At 38.3% G+C, this 19,394-nt stretch overlaps 1 protein-coding gene across 1 annotated transcript in view; it reads left to right on the top strand.

Annotated features, from left to right (window-relative positions):
* Positions 1 to 19,074, top strand: part of DEPDC1B (DEP domain containing 1B) — a 104,326-nt gene extending 85,252 nt beyond the window's left edge. Inside the window, exons 9-11 of the mRNA XM_020907875.2 lie at positions 1,875 to 2,051; positions 12,636 to 12,821; positions 18,080 to 19,074. Coding sequence (XP_020763534.1) covers positions 1,875 to 2,051; positions 12,636 to 12,821; positions 18,080 to 18,241 — 525 coding nt within the window. The 3' untranslated portion in view covers positions 18,242 to 19,074. The remainder of the gene's footprint in view (positions 1 to 1,874; positions 2,052 to 12,635; positions 12,822 to 18,079) is intronic.
* Positions 19,075 to 19,394: the final 320 nt, after the last annotated feature.

Here is a 19,394-nt window from a genome sequence, read left to right as displayed (position 1 = left end):
GGCTGATTTTAATTTCTCCTTTATTATGTCAGTGTGTGTTTTAAAATAGGGTTTAGGGTTAGAATTATTTACTAGTAAGTTTTTAAATTTTCCTCAGAAAATATCTTAAAGCAACATTGATGTCTCATTGGTATGTACATCCTATCCATACGCTGTTGGACCACTGTGTGTGCTTGAGGGTTTACTGGCCCACTTACAGAGGTGTGGCACAAGATCAGAGGACCAGTCAGTGCCCAGAGAGTGATTCTTAACTTTTTATGGGTAGGTGGATGTGTAGGTGGGTTAATGGACCTTTCTGAAAATGCTAAAGAAGTCTTTGCACCTATTTCCCAGAAGAATGTATATGTAAAATTTGCATACAATTTCAAGGCATTCCCAAATACCTGGGGTCTAGAGTCCCCAAAGAGTGTTTTTGTGTGTCTCTTCCTCTGTGCATGTACATGAGTGAAGATAAAGTATCACCTGTAGTAGGTGGATGAAATGAACTCTTATTAAACAGAATTACATAATGTTATGTGTATTGGTGTTTTTAAAATTGAAGTATAGTTGATGTACAATTTAAGTTGCAGGTGTACAATGTATGATTTACAATTTTTAAAGGTTATATATAGTCCTTTTTGAGTTATAAAATATTGGTGATATTTCTTGTGCTTTACAATATATACTCGTAGCTTATTTTATACATAGTAGTTTGTAATTCTTAATCCCTTACCGCTACATTGCCCTTCTCTCCTTCCCTCCACACTGGTAGCCACACGTTTTTTTTCTCTGTGTCTGTGAATCTGTTTCTTTTTTGTTGTATTTGTTAGTTGTATGTTTTGGATTCCACATATAAGTGATATCATACAGTATTTGTCTTTCTCTGCCTGACTTATTTACATGCTTATTAGTTTTGAGATAAGATTGTCAGCAATAAAATTTATAGGAAAAGGGGAAAAACATCCGTCATCCTACAGGAGATCAGTCCTGGGTGTTCATTGGTAGGACTGATGCTGAAGCTGAAACTCCAATACTTTGGCCACTTGATGCGAAGAGCTGACTCATCTGAAAAGACCCTGATGCTGGGAAAGATTGGGAGGAGAAGGGGTCGACAAAGGATGAGATGGTTGGATGGCATCACTGACTCAATGGACATGGGTTTGGGTGGACTCTGGGAGTTGGTAATGATCAGGGAGGCCTGGCGTGCTGTGGTTCATGGGGTCGCAAAGAGTTGGACACGACTGAGCAACTGAACTGAACTGAAAGGATTGTATTATGAATGGAGTAGTTAAAATGAATTCTACAGAAGCAACTGCTGTATTTTTTATATTTCGTTACTTAATGCGCTTCTGATGGTTTTGTTCAAAGAAGATTGTCAATGCACTTACAAAATCCTGGAGAAAATAACAGTTAACTGGGGAAAACTATGATATTTGAAGCACACAGATTGTGCTGGCAGACTTTTTTTTTTTAAAGTAAAATAATAATGAAATTAGGACATTATTAGGCTAAATGATTATAAAGTTTTTTGAACTTAAGAGTGCTACATGAATTCAAGTCACGATGGTGATAATAATTTTCAGAACTTGTTTAATATATATTTAAATCATCTGTAAAAGGAGATGTCTTTAAAAACTGCTCAGACGCGCATCTCTGCTAAGTCCCTGTGAGATGCGAGGCACATTCTGTTCATGTTGGTTGATGAGAAGATTACCGCATCTGAGATGACCCGGTGTGTCCAGGTGAAGGTAAGATGGGCACCCTGTGCTGTGGGTCATTTCTCACTGACTAGTCAGTTAAAGTTCAGAGCAGGTAAAAAAACCAAACCAAAACAAAATCCTCATCTTCTGTTTATTTAAAAATTTACTCCCTTGACCTCATTTTTTTTTTTTTAGATGGTTCAGACATTTTCCCATTGCATCTTGTGTTCCAAAGATGAAGTGGACTTGGATGACTTACTAGCTGCTAGGTTGGTGACATTTCTGATGGACAATTACCAAGAGATTCTGAAAGTCCCTTTGGCCTTGCAGACCTCCATAGAGGAGCGTGTGGCCAATCTACGAAGAGTCCAGGTAAAGGAAGGGATATGACCAGTGCTATAAAATTGCCTGCAAAAAGTCATATACATTTGCTAGGCTTCTTGGCATTTTTTGTTAATGAAGATTCAGTTAATTTGTACAAAGTGCTTATAACTGGACTTGGTACATAGTAGGCACTGCATGTGTTTGTTCTTGTCTTTGAAAAATGTATGGAACACCCACTAGGTTTTGTGGTGTCAATCAGTGCTGCATACTTTTGTTTGCAAATTCCTTAAATGGGTTTGTTCAAACTCTTCATATACTTCCTGATGGAAGTGATTTATGTGGAATAATGCCTTGATTCACAGTAGCCTTGCCACCTAGACACTATTTTTTGAATGAGAAGGCTGAGGCACAGAGAACGTAGGTAATTTGTCCAAGGTTACAGAGCTAGGATTCACGTTGATGAACTCATTCTCCAGAATCAGTGCTCTCAACTACCCTGCCATACTGCCTCACTGTAAGCCATAGAGTGGTAGAAGAACTCACTTGGCTTCAGAGCCATAGGACCTGGGCCAGACCCCTGGCTCCCCACTTTCCTGATTGTTTGGTTCTGAGCAAGTTTCTTAACCCCTCTGGATTTCAGTTTCTGCAAGTGTTAAAGTAGTCCATACCTACTCTATGAAGTTGTTGTAAAGAGTAGATGCTGCATTATAAAACCCTTGGCACAGATGTCTGTCATATGGCAGATACTTTTTCTTTCTTTTTTTTTTTTTCCATTTATTTTTATTGATTGGAGGCTAATTACTTTACATCATTACAGTAGTTTCTGTCATACATTGAAATGAATTAGCCATGGATTTACATGTATTCCCCATCCCGGTCCCCCCTCCCACCTCCCTCTCCACCCGATCCCTCTGGGTCTTCCCAGTGCACCAGGCCCGAGCACTTGTCTCATGCACCCAACCTGGGCTGGTGATCTGTTTCACCCTAGATAATATACATGTTTCAATGCTGTTCTCTTGAAACATCCCACCCTCGTCTTCTCCCAGAGTCCACAAGTCTGTTCTATACATCTGAGTCACTTTTTCTGTTTTGCATATAGGGTTATCGTTACCATCTTTCTAAATTCCATATATATGTGTTAGTATACTGTAATGGTCTTTATCTTTCTGGCTAACTTCTCTCTGTATAATGGGCTCCAGTTTCATCCATCTCATTAGAACTGATTCAAATGAATTCTTTTTAATGGCTGAGTAATATTCCATGGTGTATATGTACCACAGCTTCCTCATCCATTCGTCTGCTGATGGGCATCTGGGTTGCTTCCATGTCCTGGCTATTATAAACAGTGCTGCGATGAACATTGGGGTGCACGTGTCTCTTTCAGATCTGGTTTCCTCGGTGTGTATGCCCAGAAGTGGGATTGCTGGGTCATATGGCAGTTCTATTTCCAGCTTTTTAAGAAATCTCCACACTGTTTTCCATAGTGGCTGTACTAATTTGCATTCCCACCAACAGTGTAAGAGGATTCCCTTTTCTCCACACCCTCTCCAGCATTTATTGCTTGTAGACTTTTGGATAGCAGCCATCCTGACTGGCGTATAATGGTACCTCATTGTGGTTTTGATTTGCATTTCTCTGATAATGAGTGATGTTGAGCATCTTTTCATGTGTTTGTTAGCCATCTGTATGTCTTCCTTGGAGAAATGTCTGTTTAGTTCTTTGGCCCATTTTTTGATTGGGTCATTTATTTTTTGGAGTTGAGCTGCAGGAGTTGCTTGTATACTTTTGAGATTAATCCTTTGTCTGTTGCTTCGTTTGCTATTATTTTCTCCCAATCTGAGGGCTGTCTTTTCACCTTGCTTATAGTTTCCTTTGTTGTGCAAAAGCTTTTAAGTTTCATTAGGTCCCATTTGTTTATTTTTGCTTTTATTTCTAAAATTCTGGGATGTGGGTCATAGAGGATCCTGCTGTGATTTATGTCAGAGAGTGTTTTGCCTATGTTCTCCTCTAGGAGTTTTATAGTTTCTGGTCTTACATTTAGATCTTTATTCCATTTTGAGTTTATTTTTGTGTATGGTGTTAGAAAGTGTTCTAGTTTCATTCTTTTACAGGTGGTTGACCAGTTTTCCCAGCACCACTTGTTAAAGAGGTTGTCTTTTTTCCATTGTATATCCTTGCCTCCTTTGTCGAAGATAAGGTGACCATAGGTTCGTGGATTTATCTCTGGGCTTTCTATTCTGTTCCATTGATCTATATTTCTGTCTTTGTGCCAGTACCATACTGTCTTGATGACTGTGGCTTTGTAGTAGAGTCTGAAGTCAGGCAGGTTGATTCCTCCAGTTCCATTCTTCTTTCTCAGGATTACTTTGGCTATTCGAGGTTTTTTGTATTTCCATACAAATTGTGAAATTATTTGTTCTAGTTCTGTGAAAAATACTGTTGGTAGTTTGATAGGGATTGCATTGAATCTATAGATTGCTTTGGGTAGTATAGCCATTTTGACAATATTGATTCTTCCAATCCATGAACACGGTATATTTGTCCATCTGTTTGTGTCCTCTTTGATTTCTTTCATCAGTGTTTTATAGTTTTCTATGTATAGGTCTTTTGTTTCTTTAGGTAGATATACTCCTAAGTATTTTACTCTTTTTGTTGCAATGGTGAATGGTATTGTTTCCTTAATTTCTCTTTCTGTTTTCTCATTGTTAGTGTATAGGAATGCAAGAGATTTCTGTGTGTTAATTTTATATCCTGCAACTTGACTGTATTCGTTGATTAGCTCTAGTAATTTTCTGGTAGAGTCTTTAGGGTTTTCTATGTAGAGGATCATGTCATCTGCAAACAGAGAGAGTTTCACTTCTTCTTTTCCTATCTGGATTCCTTTTACTTCTTTTTCTGCCCTGATTGCTGTGGCCAAAACTTCCAAAACTATGTTGAATAGGAGTGGTGAGAGTGGGCACCCTTGTCTTGTTCCTGATTTCAGGGGAAATGCTTTCAATTTTTCACCATTGAGGGTGATGCTTGCTGTGGGTTTGTCATATATAGCTTTAATTATGTTGAGGTATGTTCCTTCTATTCCTGCTTTCTGGAGAGCTTTAATCATAAATGGATGTTGAATTTTGTCAAAGGCTTTTTCTGCATCTATTGAGATAATCATATGGTTTTTATCTTTCAATTTGTTAATGTGGTGTATTACATTGATTGACTTGCAGATATTAAAGAATCCTTGCATTCCTGGGATAAAGCCCACTTGGTCATGATGAATGATTTTTTTAATATGTTGTTGGATTCTGTTTGCTAGAATTTTGTTAAGGATTTTTGCATCTATGTTCATCAGTGATATTGGCCTGTAGTTTTCTTTTTTTGTGGCATCTTTGTCTGGTTTTGGAATTAGGGTGATGGTGGCCTCATAGAATGAGTTTGGAAGTTTAGCTTCTTCTGCAATTTTCTGGAAGAGTTTGAGTAAGATAGGTGTTAGCTCTTCTCTAAATTTTTGGTAGAATTCAGCTGTGAAGCCGTCTGGTCCTGGGCTTTTGTTTGCTGGAAGATTTCTGATTACAGTTTCGATTTCCTTGCTTGTGATGGGTTTGTTAAGATCTTCTATTTCTTCCTGGTTCAGTTTTGGAAAGTTATACTTCTCTAAGAACTTGTCCATTTCTTCCAAGTTGTCCATTTTATTGGCATAGAGCTGCTGGTAGTAGTCTCTTATGATCCTTTGTATTTCAGTGTTGTCTGTTGTGATCTCTCCATTTTCATTTCTAATTTTGTTAATTTGGTTCTTCTCCCTTTGTTTCTTAATGAGCCTTGCTAATGGTTTGTCAATTTTGTTTATTTTTTCAAAAAACCAGCTTTTAGCTTTGTTAATTTTTGCTATGATCTCTTTAGTTTCTTTTGCATTTATTTCTGCCCTAATTTTTAAGATTTCTTTCCTTCTACTAACCCTGGGGTTCTTCATTTCTTCCTCCTCTAGTTGCTTTAGGTGTAGAGTTAGGTTATTTATTTGACTTTTTTCTTGTTTCTTGAGGTAGGCCTGTAATGCTATGAATCTTCCCCTTAGCACTGCTTTTACAGTGTCCCATAGGTTTTGGGTTGTTGTGTTTTCATTTTCATCCATTTCTATGCATATTTTGATTTCTTTTTTGATTTCTTCTATGATTTGTTGGTTATTCAGAAGCGTGTTGTTTAGCCTCCATATGTTTGAATTTTTCATAATTTTTTTCCTGTAATTGAGATCTAATCTTACTGCACTGTGGTCAGAAAAGATGACTGGAATGATTTCAATCTTTTTGAATTTACCAAGACTAGATTTATGGCCCAGGATGTGATCTATTCTGGAGAAGGTTCCGTGTGCACTTGAGAAAAAGGTGAAGTTGATTGTTTTGGGGTGAAACGTCCTATAGATGTCAATTAGGTCTAGCTGGTCCATTGTGTCCGTTAAAGTTTGTGTTTCCTTGTTCATTTTCTGTTTAGTTGATCTATCCATAGTTGTGAGTGGGGTATTAAAGTCTCCTACTACTATTGTGTTACTATGAATTTCCTCTTTCATACTCGTTAGCGTTTGCCTTACATATTGCGGTGCTCCTATGTTGGGTGCATATATATTTATAATCGTTATATCTTCTTCTTGGATTGATCCTTTGATCATTATGTAGTGTCCATCTTTGTCTCTTTTCACAGACTTAATTTGAAAGTCTATTTTATCTGATATGAGTATTGCGACTCCTGCTTTCTTTTGGTCTCCGTTTGCGTGGAATATTTTTTTCCAACCCTTCACTTTTAGTCTGTATGTGTCCCTTGCTTTGAGGTGGGTCTCTTGTAGACAGCATATATAGGGGTCTTGCTTTTGTATCCATTCAGCCAGCCTTTGTCTTTTGGTTGGGGCATTCAACCCATTTACATTTAAGGTGATTATTGATAGGTATGGTCCCATTGCCATTTATTTTGTTGTTTGGGGTTCATGTTTATACCACCTTTCTGTGTTTCCTGTCTAGAGAAGATCCTTTAGTATTTGTTGAAGAGCTGGTTTGGTGGTGCTGAATTCTCTCAGCTTTTGCTTGTCTGTAAAGCTTTTGAGTTCTCCTTCATATCTGAATGAGATCCTTGCTGGGTAGAGTAATCTAGGTTGTAGGTTATTCTCTTTCATTACTTTAAGTATGTCCTGCCATTCCCTTCTGGCCTGAAGGGTTTCTATTGATAGATCAGCTGTTATCCTTATGGGAATCCCTTTGTGTGTTATTTGTTGTTTCTCCCTTGCTGCTTTTAATATTTGTTCTTTGTGTTTGATCTTTGTTAATTTGATTAATATGTGTCTTGGGGTGTTTCGCCTTGGGTTTATCCTGTTTGGGACTCTCTGGGTTTCTTGGACTTGGTTGGCTATTTCCTTCCCCATTTTAGGGAAGTTTTCAGCTATTATCTCCTCGAGTAACTTCTCATGGCCTTTCTTTTTGTCTTCTTCTTCTGGGACTCCTATGATTCGAATGTTGGGGCGTTTCACATTGTCCCAGAGGTCCCTGAGGTTGTCCTCAATTCTTTTGATTCTTTTGGCAGATACTTTTTCAATGGTAGCTATTTTTAATTTTTTTATTGTCATTGTGGTTACTATATTAAAATGATGCAAAAGAACTGTAATGTATTGCTATCACGTGGGCCCCACAGTAGAGTTTGCATGTCAGCCTGTGGGGGCAGGGACTCTGGGTAAAGGCAGGCAGAAGGTCTGCTTGGCTCGTTCTGAATGACTGGATCTCTTTCTCGTTAGCATTTTTTGAGGCTCCACAAATAAGGACCAGTGAACTGCTGTTCCCCAAAGTATCATTAAATAATTATCTGTTTTTTAATGTGCAATTTAAGAATTAAAATCAAAGGGTTTTTTTTTTCTATATTTTGGTAATTACCAACCTAATACATTGAAAGAATTTAGAAAATACACCCAAAATATCAGAGTAACTCTAAATGTTGAGTTGGTGTTAAAGTCTTTTTAGATGTTTTTCTATTTCCCCTTCTCCCTCCTTTCCTTCCGCCTCTTCTTCTTTTATTCCTTTTTTATAACTTACTTTATAAGAAAGTTACTTACTTTCTCTTAATAATACAGCAAGGAAAGTTTCCATATCATCAAATATTCGTGATTGACCCATAATGGCCAGGAGCACAGACTTAAGCTAAACGGTACTTGAATTTCTGATGTGCCCTTTATTAGCTGTGTGACTATGGCATGTTTCGTAATGTCTCTCAGGGCTTCCCTGGTAGCTCGGCTGGTAAAGAACCTGCCTGCAATGCAGGAGACCCCGGTTCGATTCCTGGGTCAGAAAGACGCCCTGGACAAGGGATAGGCTGCCCACTCCCATTCTTGGGCTTCCCTGGTGGCTCAGGCAGTGAAGAACTCACCTGCAGTGTGGGAGACCTGGGTTCCATCCTTCGTACCTTGTCCCAGGTTGGGAAGATCCCCTGGAGGAGGACATGGCAACCCACTCCAGTATTCTTGCCTGGAGAATCCCCGTGGACAGAGGAGCCTGGTGGGCTGCAGTCCATAGGGTCACAGAGAGTCAGATACGACTGAGCAATTAAGGACACACACACGCATATAACGTCTCTCAGCTTTAGCATCTGTCTCAACATTTCTTTTCTCATCCGTAAAATGGGATAACAATAGTTAATGCCCACCTTAGTGGCTATTTTGAGGATTGAATGGTTTAAGACATATAAAGTGCTTAGAATAATGTTTATCAAACAGTAAGCCTTCATTTGGTACTGCTGTTGTTATTATCGACATTGTTAGGTTATTCCATAGTATCATTATAATTAGTAATATAATATTCTATAATAGAGATATGCCATATTTTATTTAAATGTTTTTCTTTGGTTTAGTCTTTAGATGGTTTTCATTTTTTTTCTATTTTGCAAGCATTATAGCAGTAACTTTTTCACAGCTAAGTTTTTTTCTTGTTTGGCTTCTCTGATTATTTTCTAAGAATAAATTCCTAGGCATGGCATTGTGTGGTCAAAGATCATGAATGTGTGTTAAGCATTGATTGCATACTGTCAAATTTCTGTTTGGAGTGATTGTTTCAGTTTGCATTCCCATTGTTGGTAAGAAAGTATTCATTTCTTTACACCCCTGCCTACTTTGGATATTATTTATTAATATACATACCTTTGGATTTGAATGAGTGAAAGTGTAATCTTACTGTTGTTTTAGTTTAATCTCCCACCTCCCCTTGATGTTTTATGAGCCAAACTTTTTTAAAAAAGGAAAAAATAACTTTCACTGCATTTCTGCAAGCAACACTGCAGTCTGACTCTGCTGCTCTGTGTCTTGGACTTGGGTGTTCACACGTCACAGGCGGGTGTTGCAGAAACTTAACCCTGTGAGCCCTTCTCTGTCAGCGAAGAGCAGAAGACTGAGAGATGATGAACTTAACTGCAGAGCAGTGTGATCCTGTGAAGGGGCACAGCGATGGCCCTGAATAAAATCAATAACTATCTGATTGTCCAGTTACATTTTCTCTCTTGGGAGTACACACTCAAATCGCCAAACGCTGTTTGTTTATGCCCTCAGAATCTACAGATCTCTGTTCTCTCACACAGGCCTCTCTGTCATATAACATGTGGGGTTGTGCCTTTCTGAAAATGAAGTGTTACCTGGACTGTTTGGTGAATTGTTTGGGGCAGTTTCATGGTTGACCCTGGTATAGATAAGCAATGAGATCTGCATTGTTTTTGACACCTACCTTCTGTTGGCCTCGTTTGTAGCCCTCTTCCTCTTGCATAGGTATCTGTTGTTTTTCTTATTTCCTAGGCTTCAGCCTGGCACATTTTACTTGGGCCTCACCATTTATTCTGGTTCTTCTGGTGCTTTTTCTGGACTTCCTGGTTCAAATAAAAATTAAGTGTTGTGTGTGTGCCCCTTTTCCTTATGGGTCTGTTCTCTCTCTCTCGGGTTGTCTAAATGACCCAGTAAACTGGTGCCAAGGCGTGGAATGTACTTGATGAAATAACCCTTCTTGGCAACACATTTATTTTTAACTGTGGCTTCTGGAAAAATATCTTAAACCAAAGATGTGAATGTAGTGGTAGGAATCTTATCTACCACAGAAGAACAGTAGGTGCCGTGTGTATATATATATATATATATGTATATATATATATATATATACACACATACATACATACATATACATATACACATATATACACACATACATACATACATTTATGTATATATGTATATGTATGTATACATACATATATGTGTGTGTATATATATATTTTTTTTGGTGCTATATTTTTGAGAAGATGAACTTATTGGACTCTGAAATTAAATATTTTTAATGCATGCTTTTATCTTTCTATCTTATAGATCTTGGTGCCTTTTTCCCTCTATGTCTCCCTTCTTCCTTTTGCCCTGTGCAGTGTTTGCACATTTGCTTTCACTTGTTTCCTACTGTGAACGTGTTTGGAGATGGGATGGGTGCAGTACCTTCCTGTCCACGACATCTGGGCTAGAACTTGTACCTCTGCCCATCCCCATGGGAGCGGGGAGCAGACTCTGCAGATGTGAGAAGAACCTGCGTAGTTCATCTTGTGTGTTTGGAATCATTTTAGTCAGCATATTTATTAGTTTATGTGTAAATTTCAAATCTTATTAGTAGAGGGCACAAGGTTTATTTGCTTATGAAAATGGCTTTTAGGCTTAAAGAGGCAAAAACTCTTATTTAAAACTGTGGCTTATATTAATTTTTTTGACATTATGGAAGCACTTTTCTTTTTTACAAATTCATTTTATTTAATTTTAAAAATTTGTTTTTAATTGAAAGATAATTGCTTTACAGCATTGCATTGGTTTCCACCAAACATCAACATGAATCAGCCCTAGGTTTACCGATGTCCCCTCCTACTTGAACATCCCTCCCTCCTCCCTCCCCATCCTACCCCTCTAGGTTGTTACCGAGCTTGTTTGAGTTCCCTGAGTCATACGGCACGTTCCTGTTGGCTGCCTGTTTTGCGTGTTACTCTCTCCATGCCTCCCACCTCTTTTCCTCCCCCACCAGCTGTGAGCGTGTCTGTTCTCTGTCTGTGTCTGCACTGCTGCTCTGCACATAGGTGCATCAGTTCCATCTTTCTAGATCCCATATATGTGTTAGTATATGGTAATTGTTTTTCTCTTTCTGACTTACTGCACTCTGTATAATAGGCTCTGGGTTCATCCACCTCATTAGGACTGACTCAAATGTGTTCCTTTTAATGGCCAAGTAATACTCCACCATATGTATGTATTACAGCCTTTTTATTCATTCATCTGTTGATGAACACCTAGATTGCTTCCATGTCCCAGCTATTGTAAATAGAACTGCAATGAACATTGGGTTACGTGTGTCTTTTTGAACTTTGGTGTCCTCAGGGTATATACCTAATAGTGAGTTGGCTAGGTCATATGTTGGTTTTATTCCTAGTTTTTTAAGGCCTCCATACTGTTCTCCATAGTGGCTGTATCAATTTGCATGCCCACCAACCATGCAAGAGCATTCCCTTTTCTTTGCACCCGCTCCAGCATTTATTGTTTGTAGATTTTTTGATGATGGCCATTCTGACTGGTGTGAGGTGATATCTCATTGTAGTTTTGATTTGTATTTCTCTAATAATGAGCAGTGTTGATCATCTTTTCATGTGTTTACTAGCCATCTGTGTGTCTTCTTTGGAGAAATCTCTGTTTAGGTCTTTTGCCCATTTTTTGTTTGGGTTGCTTGTTTTTCTGGTATTGACTTGTATGAGTTGCTTGTATACTTTTGAAATTAATTCTTTGTCAGTTGTTTCATTTGCTATTATTTTTTTTTCTCATTCTGAGGGTTGTCTTTTCACCTCGTTTATAGTTTGCTGTGCAAAAGCTTTTAAGTTTAATTAGGTCCCACTTGTTTGTTTTATTTTCGTTACTCTAGGAGGTGGGTCATAGAGTTATCTTGCTGTGATTTATGTCATAGAGTATTCTGCCTATGTTTTCCTCTAGGAATTTTACAGTTTTTGGTCTTACATTTAGGTCTTTAATCCATTTTGAGTTTATCTTTGTGTATGGTGTTAGGAAGTGTTCTAATTTCATTCTTTTACATGTAGCTGTCCAGTTTTCCCAGCACCACTTACTGAAGAGACTGTCTTTGCCCCATTGTATATTTTTGCCTCCTTTGTCAAAAATAAGGAACCCCTTAGGTACATGGGTTTATCTCTGGGCTTTCTATCTTGTGCCACTGGTCTGTATTTGGTTTTGTGCCAGTACCATACTGTTTTGATGGCTATTGTTTTGTAGTATAGTCTGAAGTCAGGAAGGTTGATTTCTCCAGCTGCATTTTTCTTTCTCAAGATTGCTTTGGCTATTAGGGGTCTTCTGTGTTTCCATATGAACTATGAGATTTTTTTGTTCTAGTTCTGTGAAAACTGCCATTGGTAATTTGATAGGGATTGCGTTGAATCTGTAGATTACATTTGGTAGTAGAGTTATTTTCACAACACTTTTACTTTTCATTATACAGTTTTCCCTAGTCAAGTTGAATATCATAGCATTCCTTTTAGGAGATATGCTGTACTATCTGAACTAATTTTTGTAATTTATTTGAAAATGTACTTTCACTAATAATCCATTTGCCTCAGATAAAATACCCAGGAGCTGACATGGATATTACTTTATCTGCTCCATCATTTTGCCGTCAAATCAGCCCAGAGGAATTTGAATACCAAAGAGCATATGGCTCCCAGGAACCTCTGGCAGCCTTGTTGGAGGAAGTCATCACAGATGCCAAACTCTCCAGCAAAGAAAAGAAGAAAAAATTGAAGCAGGTAAAGGGGTATTCTTCTTAAGTAATTTCTTCTCCCTACCGTTTTTATGTTGTTTTTTCCTTTTTATTCTCTGTTTTAAGAGATTTCATATGAATCTTATCTTCTGAGACAGAGCAGTTTTGAAAGTATTATTATTCATTTCATGTATTAATTTACACAACTGTGGTCAGTTTTCCAGATCTTTATTCTCCACTGTAGATCTTTTACCATTATCGAGATCCTCATTTATGAGACTATTCTCTAATATTTGTCCTTGGTTTTGACATGTGGTTTGATGTGAATTTATTGTAAGCCCTCTTGGAGGAGGTCGCCCTTAACCCCACCATAGAGCTGCCAGAACTTACACAGGACTGGGAAACAGACTCTTGGAGGCACAAACAGAACCTTGTGCACCAGGACCCAGGAGAAAGGAGCAGTGACTCCACAAGAGACCAACCCAAACTTGCCTGTGAGTGTCCAGGAGTCTCCAGTGGAGGCATGGGTTGGTGGTGGCCTGCTGCAGGGTTGGGGGCACTGAGTGTAGCAGTACATGTGTGGGACCTTTTGAAGGAGGTCACCATTATCTTCATTACCTCCATCATAGTTTGGCCCTAGGTAAATAGCAGGGAGGGAACACAGTTCCACCCATCAACAGGAAATCGGATTAAAGATTTACTGAGCATGGCCCCTCTCATCAGAACAAGACCGAATTTCCCCCTCAGTCAGTCTCTCCCATCAGGAAGCTTCCATAAGCTTTTTATCCTTCTCCATCAGAAGGCAGACAGACTGAAACCACAATCACAGAAAACTAACCAATCTAAACACATGGACCACAGCCTTGTCTAACTCAATGAAACTATGAACCATGCCATGTAGGGTCACCCAAGACGGACAGGTCATGGTGGAGAGTTCTGACAAAATGTGGTCCACTGGAGAAGGGAATGGCAAACCACTTCAGTATTCTTGTCTTGAGAACCCCATGAACAGTATGAAAAGGCAAAAAGATAGGACACTGAAAGATGAACTCCCCAGGTCGATAGGTGCCCAGTATGCTACTGGAGATCAGTGGAGAAATAACTCCAGAAAGAATGAAGAGACAGGCCAAAGCAAAAACGCTCAGTTGTGGATGTAACTGGTGATGGAAGCAAGGTCCGATGCTGTAAAGAGCAATATTGCATAAGAACCTGGAATGTTAGGTCCATGAATCAAGGCAAATTGGAAGTGGTCAAACAGGAGATGGCAAGAGTGAACATCGACATTTTAGGAATCAGCGAACTAAAATGGACTAGAATGAGTGAATTTAACTCAGATAACCATTATATCTACTACTGTGGGCAAGAGTCCCACATAGTCAACATAGTCATCATAGTCAACAAAAGAGTCTGAAATATAGTACTTGGATGCAACCTCAAAAATGACAGAATGATCTCTGTTTGTTTCCAAGGCAACCTATTCAATACCACAGTAATCCAAGTCTGTGCCCCAACCAGTAATGCTGAAGAAGCTGAAGTTGAATGGTTCTATGAAGACCTACAAGACCTTCTAGAACTAACACCCAAAAAAGATGTCCTTTTCATTATAGGGTACTGGAATGCAAAAGTAGGAAGTCAAGAAACACCTGGAGTAACAGGCAAATTTGGCCTTGGAGTACAGAATGAAGCAGGGCAAAGGCTAATATTGAGTTTTGCCAAGAGAACACACTGCAAACACCCTCTTCTAACGACACAAGAGAAGAATCTACACATAGACATCACCAGATGGTCAACAATGAAATCAGATTAATTATAGTCTTTGCAGCCAAAGATGGAGAAGCTCTATACAGTCAGCAAAAACAAGACTGGGAGCTGATTGTGGCTCAGATCATGAACTCCTTATTGCCAAATTCAGACTTAAATTGAAGAAAATAGGGAAAATCACTAGACCGTTCAGGTATGAGCTAAATCAAATTCATTACGATTCTACAGTGGAAGTGAGAAATATTTTTAAGGGACTAGATCTGATAGAGTGCCTGATGAACTATGGGTGGAGGTTCATGACGTTGTACAGGAGACAGGGATTAAGACCATCCCCAAGAAAAAGAAATGTAAAAAAGCGAAATGGCTGTCTGAGGAGGCCTTACAAATAGCTGTGAAAAGAAGAGAAGCGAAAAGCAAAGGAGAAAAGGAAAGATATAACCATTTGAATGCAGAGTTCCACAGAATAGCAAGGAGAGATAAAAAAGCCTTCCTCAGTGATCAGTGCAAAGAAATAGAGGGAAACAATAGAATGGGAAAGACTAGAGATCCCTTTAAGAAAATTAGAGATACCAAAGGAATGTTTCATGCAAAGATGGGCTCAATAAAGGACAGAAATGGTATGGACCTAACAGAAGCAGAAGATATTAAGAAGAGGTGGCAAGAACACACAGAAGAACTATACAAAAAATATCTTCATGACCCAGATAATCACGATGGTGTGATCACTCACCTAGAGCCAGACATCCTGGAATGTGAAGTCAAGTGGGCCTTAGGAATTATCACTACGAACAAAGCTAGTAGGGGTGATGGAATTCCAGTTGAGCTATTTCAAATCCTAAAAGATGATGCTGTGAAAATGCTGCACTCATATACCAGCAAATCTGGAAAACTCAGCAGTGGCCACAGGACTGGAAAAGGTCTGTTTTCATTCCAGTCCCTAAGAAAGGCAATGCCAAAGAATGCTCAAACTACCGCACAGTTGCACTCATCTCACACACTAGTAAAGTAATGCTCAAAATTTTCCAAGCCAGACTTTAACAGTACGTGAACCGTGAACTTCCAGATGTTCAAGCTGGATTTAGAAAAGGCAGAGGAACCTGAGATCCAATTGTCAACATCCGCTGGATCATCGAAAAAGCAAGAGAGTTCCAGAAAAATGTCTATTTCTGCTTTATTGACGATGCCAAAGCCTTTGACTGTGTGGATCACAACGAACTGTGGAAAATTCTTAAAGAGATGGGAATACCAGACCGCCTGACCTGCCTCTTGAGAAACCTGTATGCAGGTCAGGAAGCAACAGTTAAAACTGGACAGACGGACTGGTTCCAAATAGGAAAAAGAGTACGTCAGGGCTGTATATTGTCACCCTGCTTATTTAACTTATATGCAGAGTACATCATGAGAAACACTGGGCTGGATGAAGCACAAGCTGGAATCAAGATTGCCAGGAGAAGTATCAATGACCTCAGATATGCAGATGACACCACCCTTATGGCAGAAAGTGAAGAAGTAAAGAGTCTTTTGATGAAAGTGAAAGAGGAGAGTGAAAAAGTTGATTAAAACTCAACAGTCAGAAAGCTAAGATCATGGCATCCGGTCCTGTCACTTCATGGCAAATAGATGGGGAAACAGTGGAAACAGTGGCAGACTTTATTTTTGGGGGCTACAAAATCACCACAGATGGTGACTGCAGCCATGAAATTAAAAGATGCTTACTCTTTGGAAGGAAAGTTATGACCAACCTAGACAGCATATTAAAAAGCAGAGACATTACTTTGCCAAGAAAGGTCTGTCTAGTCAAGGCTATGGTTTTTCCAGTAGTCATATATGGTTGTGAGAGTTGGACTATAAAGAAACGTGAGCATCGAAGAATTGATGGTTTTGAACTGTGGTGTTGGAGAAGACTCTTGAGAGTCCCTTGGACTGCAAGGAGATCCAACCAGTCCATCCTAAAGGAAATCAGTCCTGAATGTTGATTGGAAGGACTGATGTTGAAGCTGAAACTGCAATACTTTGGCCACCTGAGGCAAAGAGCTGACTCATTTGAAAAGACCGTGATGCTGGGAAAGATTAAAGGCGGGTGGAGAAGGGAATGACAGAGGATGAGGTGGTTGGATGGGATCACCGACTCAATGGACATGTGTTTGAGTAAACTCCGGGAGTTGGTGATGGACGGGGAGACCGGGCGTGCTGCAGTACATGGGGTCGCAAAGAGTCGGATACGACTGAGCCAAACTGAACTGATGATATGAATTAGTGGAGCAGTTGCTTTAAGTTCAGAGAAGCTATAAATGGGGACAGTTTCTTTTTTTTTGAAAGGCAAATCAGACTGAATTCACAAGTGTAAAATGTCCAGAATTTTGTAAGTCTTCTCTTTTAGATAGCCAGTATCAAATTGGTTTCTTGCCTCAGGCATCACTAAAAGTTTTAGTTCCTATTAAAGCACAAGGTTTTCAACAGTTTAAATAGTTTTCAACTGAGAATACCTTTAACTTGATGTTTTTTAAAAAATTGAAGTGTAGCTGATTTACAGTGTTAGGTTAGTTCAGAATTCTATCTTCATCATTTTTAAAGTATTGATTTAAGAGCAAATCAATGGTATGTATTTTTACAGGCTGAATCCTGCATAGCTTAATTTCTGATCACACCATATACATATACACATCTATACATAGGGCATGAGAGTTACATAGGACATGTATGTATACATATGTATACATAGGGCATGTGTATATGTATACGTAGGGCATGTGTGTATGTACACATAGGGCATATGTGTATACATAGGACATGTGTGTGTATGTATGTATGCATAGGGCATGTGTGTATGTACACATAGGGCGTGCGTGTATACATATGTATACATAGGGCATGTATGTATGTACACATAGGGCATGTATGTATACACACATAGGGCATGAGTCTTCTCGACTCCCATTGTATTTTTCTCAGAATAATTTTGGAGAAGAGTTCAGTGGTGAGGATCAAAGGAAATACATAGGGCTTCTTCATAAACTTTTTGTAAAATAGTGTATACCAGCATACTTTTTCTTCCATTTGGGCAGAAGCTGGTGGGGCTGAGTTGGAGAAGCAGGGAGATAGGGAAATTTTTTTAAAACGTTTTCTTTAAAGATTTTCATTAACCATGTAGAGCATCAGTCAGAGGTAATTGTGGCTGTTTTAGAAGGGAGGTCTACTTATAGTTGGCAGGGGAAAAATTTTAAGAGATATGACTAAAGTGAGACATTTATTTGACTATTAGATCAAATTAAAGATGAATCAGATCTATAGAAAGTGGAATTCAGGGATTTATTTAACAAAATGAAATGGATTTGTGTTGATGAGAACTTGTGATCTGTTTTCTTCTTATTCTCTCTTCTGATGAAAAGCAGTAAATATTAAAACCAAACAAAAGTAGGAAAGTATTAGATCAAAAACTTATTTTAAAATTATTAAACTTATTTTAAAATTATAGTACTCAATTTTATTGATTTTTGTCTTCTTTTTTTTTTTTTTGACTCTTCTTGGATCTTTTTTTTTTAGTTTCAAAAATCATATCCTGAAGTCTATCAAGAACGATTTCCTACACCAGAAAGTGAAGCACTTCTATTTCCTGAAAAACCTAAAGCAAAACCACAGCTGCTGATGTGGGCGCTAAAAAACCCCTTCCAACCATTTCAAAGAACTAGAAGTTTTCGGATGTAACACTTGGATAGAGACCTCTCTTGTTGCTGTTGTTTTGGGTAAATGATTGGCTATAGGACTCTGGTGGTGGAAGAACGAGGCACATAAACCACAGACTACTGAATTATAGGTATAAAGATTTCCTGACTCCAAGAAACATTGAGCCATTATCAGTATTTTTATAAAACTCTGCTATTTTTAAAGGGTACAAATCTGTTAAAAATAATGAGACTACTATATATAGTGGTGATGTTAACATGTTTGTAATTGTTAAAAATTTAAGGTATCTTCATTTTTTTATTTGTTGTTCTATTGTGTTTGTAAAATATTTGTGTGTACATCCTAGTTACTGATGTCTGTGATGATCATGACTGCAAAGTATTGTATATACTTGAATAAGAAAGACACTGGGTACTGTTACTGTGATGCTATTGACTTAATAGCCAGTTGTGGTTTCTGGTATATAAATTGTTTTTCACTGTTGCACCACGATTCTTCATGTTCTTTATTAGAGTGGCTGTGTCTTTTATTGCAGATTTGTTGGATTTTGTGACAGATTTTATGAAAGCTGGTTCTTCTATGATGTACATATTAGTGGTGTTTATTTGTATGTGAAGTAGATTTTCATGTGCCTACACAGTGGTGTAATTTCAGTCTTGGCTAAAGATGGAAAATTGAACTGGATAAATTCTTTTGGTCTCATTAGCCCTGTGATTCTAAGTCAAATCTTTGTTGTTTCATGAAAAACAAATGGGTTAAGTAAAATGAGACTACTTCCTTTATATTTTCCCCAACATCCTCAACCTTTTAAAGTAAATGGAATGTAAATAAAAGCCATTCTTTTTACTACTGTACTTGGCATTTCTTTTTTGGCATTTATATAGGTCAGTCAGAGAGCATCTTCAAACGCTAAGCATCATTGCCTTAGCCAGTGTTTTCATATCAGTCATTTATTTCTGTGATAAAGTAAGAAATGAGTTTGGGCTTTTGTACTAGACTTATAATAGGAGATGATTTGTCTGTTTCTTTTGCTTTGCTTTGGCCTCTTGCAGATAGTGGTACACTTAAATTATAGAGCATCTGAAGGCTTCTTCTAAAGGGTGATTACCCAAAAAAGCTAAAATAGCAACACTCACTATAGGCTTGCTCTGCTGTTTGGACTGATTTTTCCTTG

This window comes from Odocoileus virginianus, chromosome 14, assembly GCF_023699985.2.
Source record: "Odocoileus virginianus isolate 20LAN1187 ecotype Illinois chromosome 14, Ovbor_1.2, whole genome shotgun sequence".
Lineage (NCBI taxonomy): Eukaryota > Metazoa > Chordata > Mammalia > Artiodactyla > Cervidae > Odocoileus > Odocoileus virginianus.
This window is presented reverse-complemented; position numbering and strand designations above follow the sequence as displayed.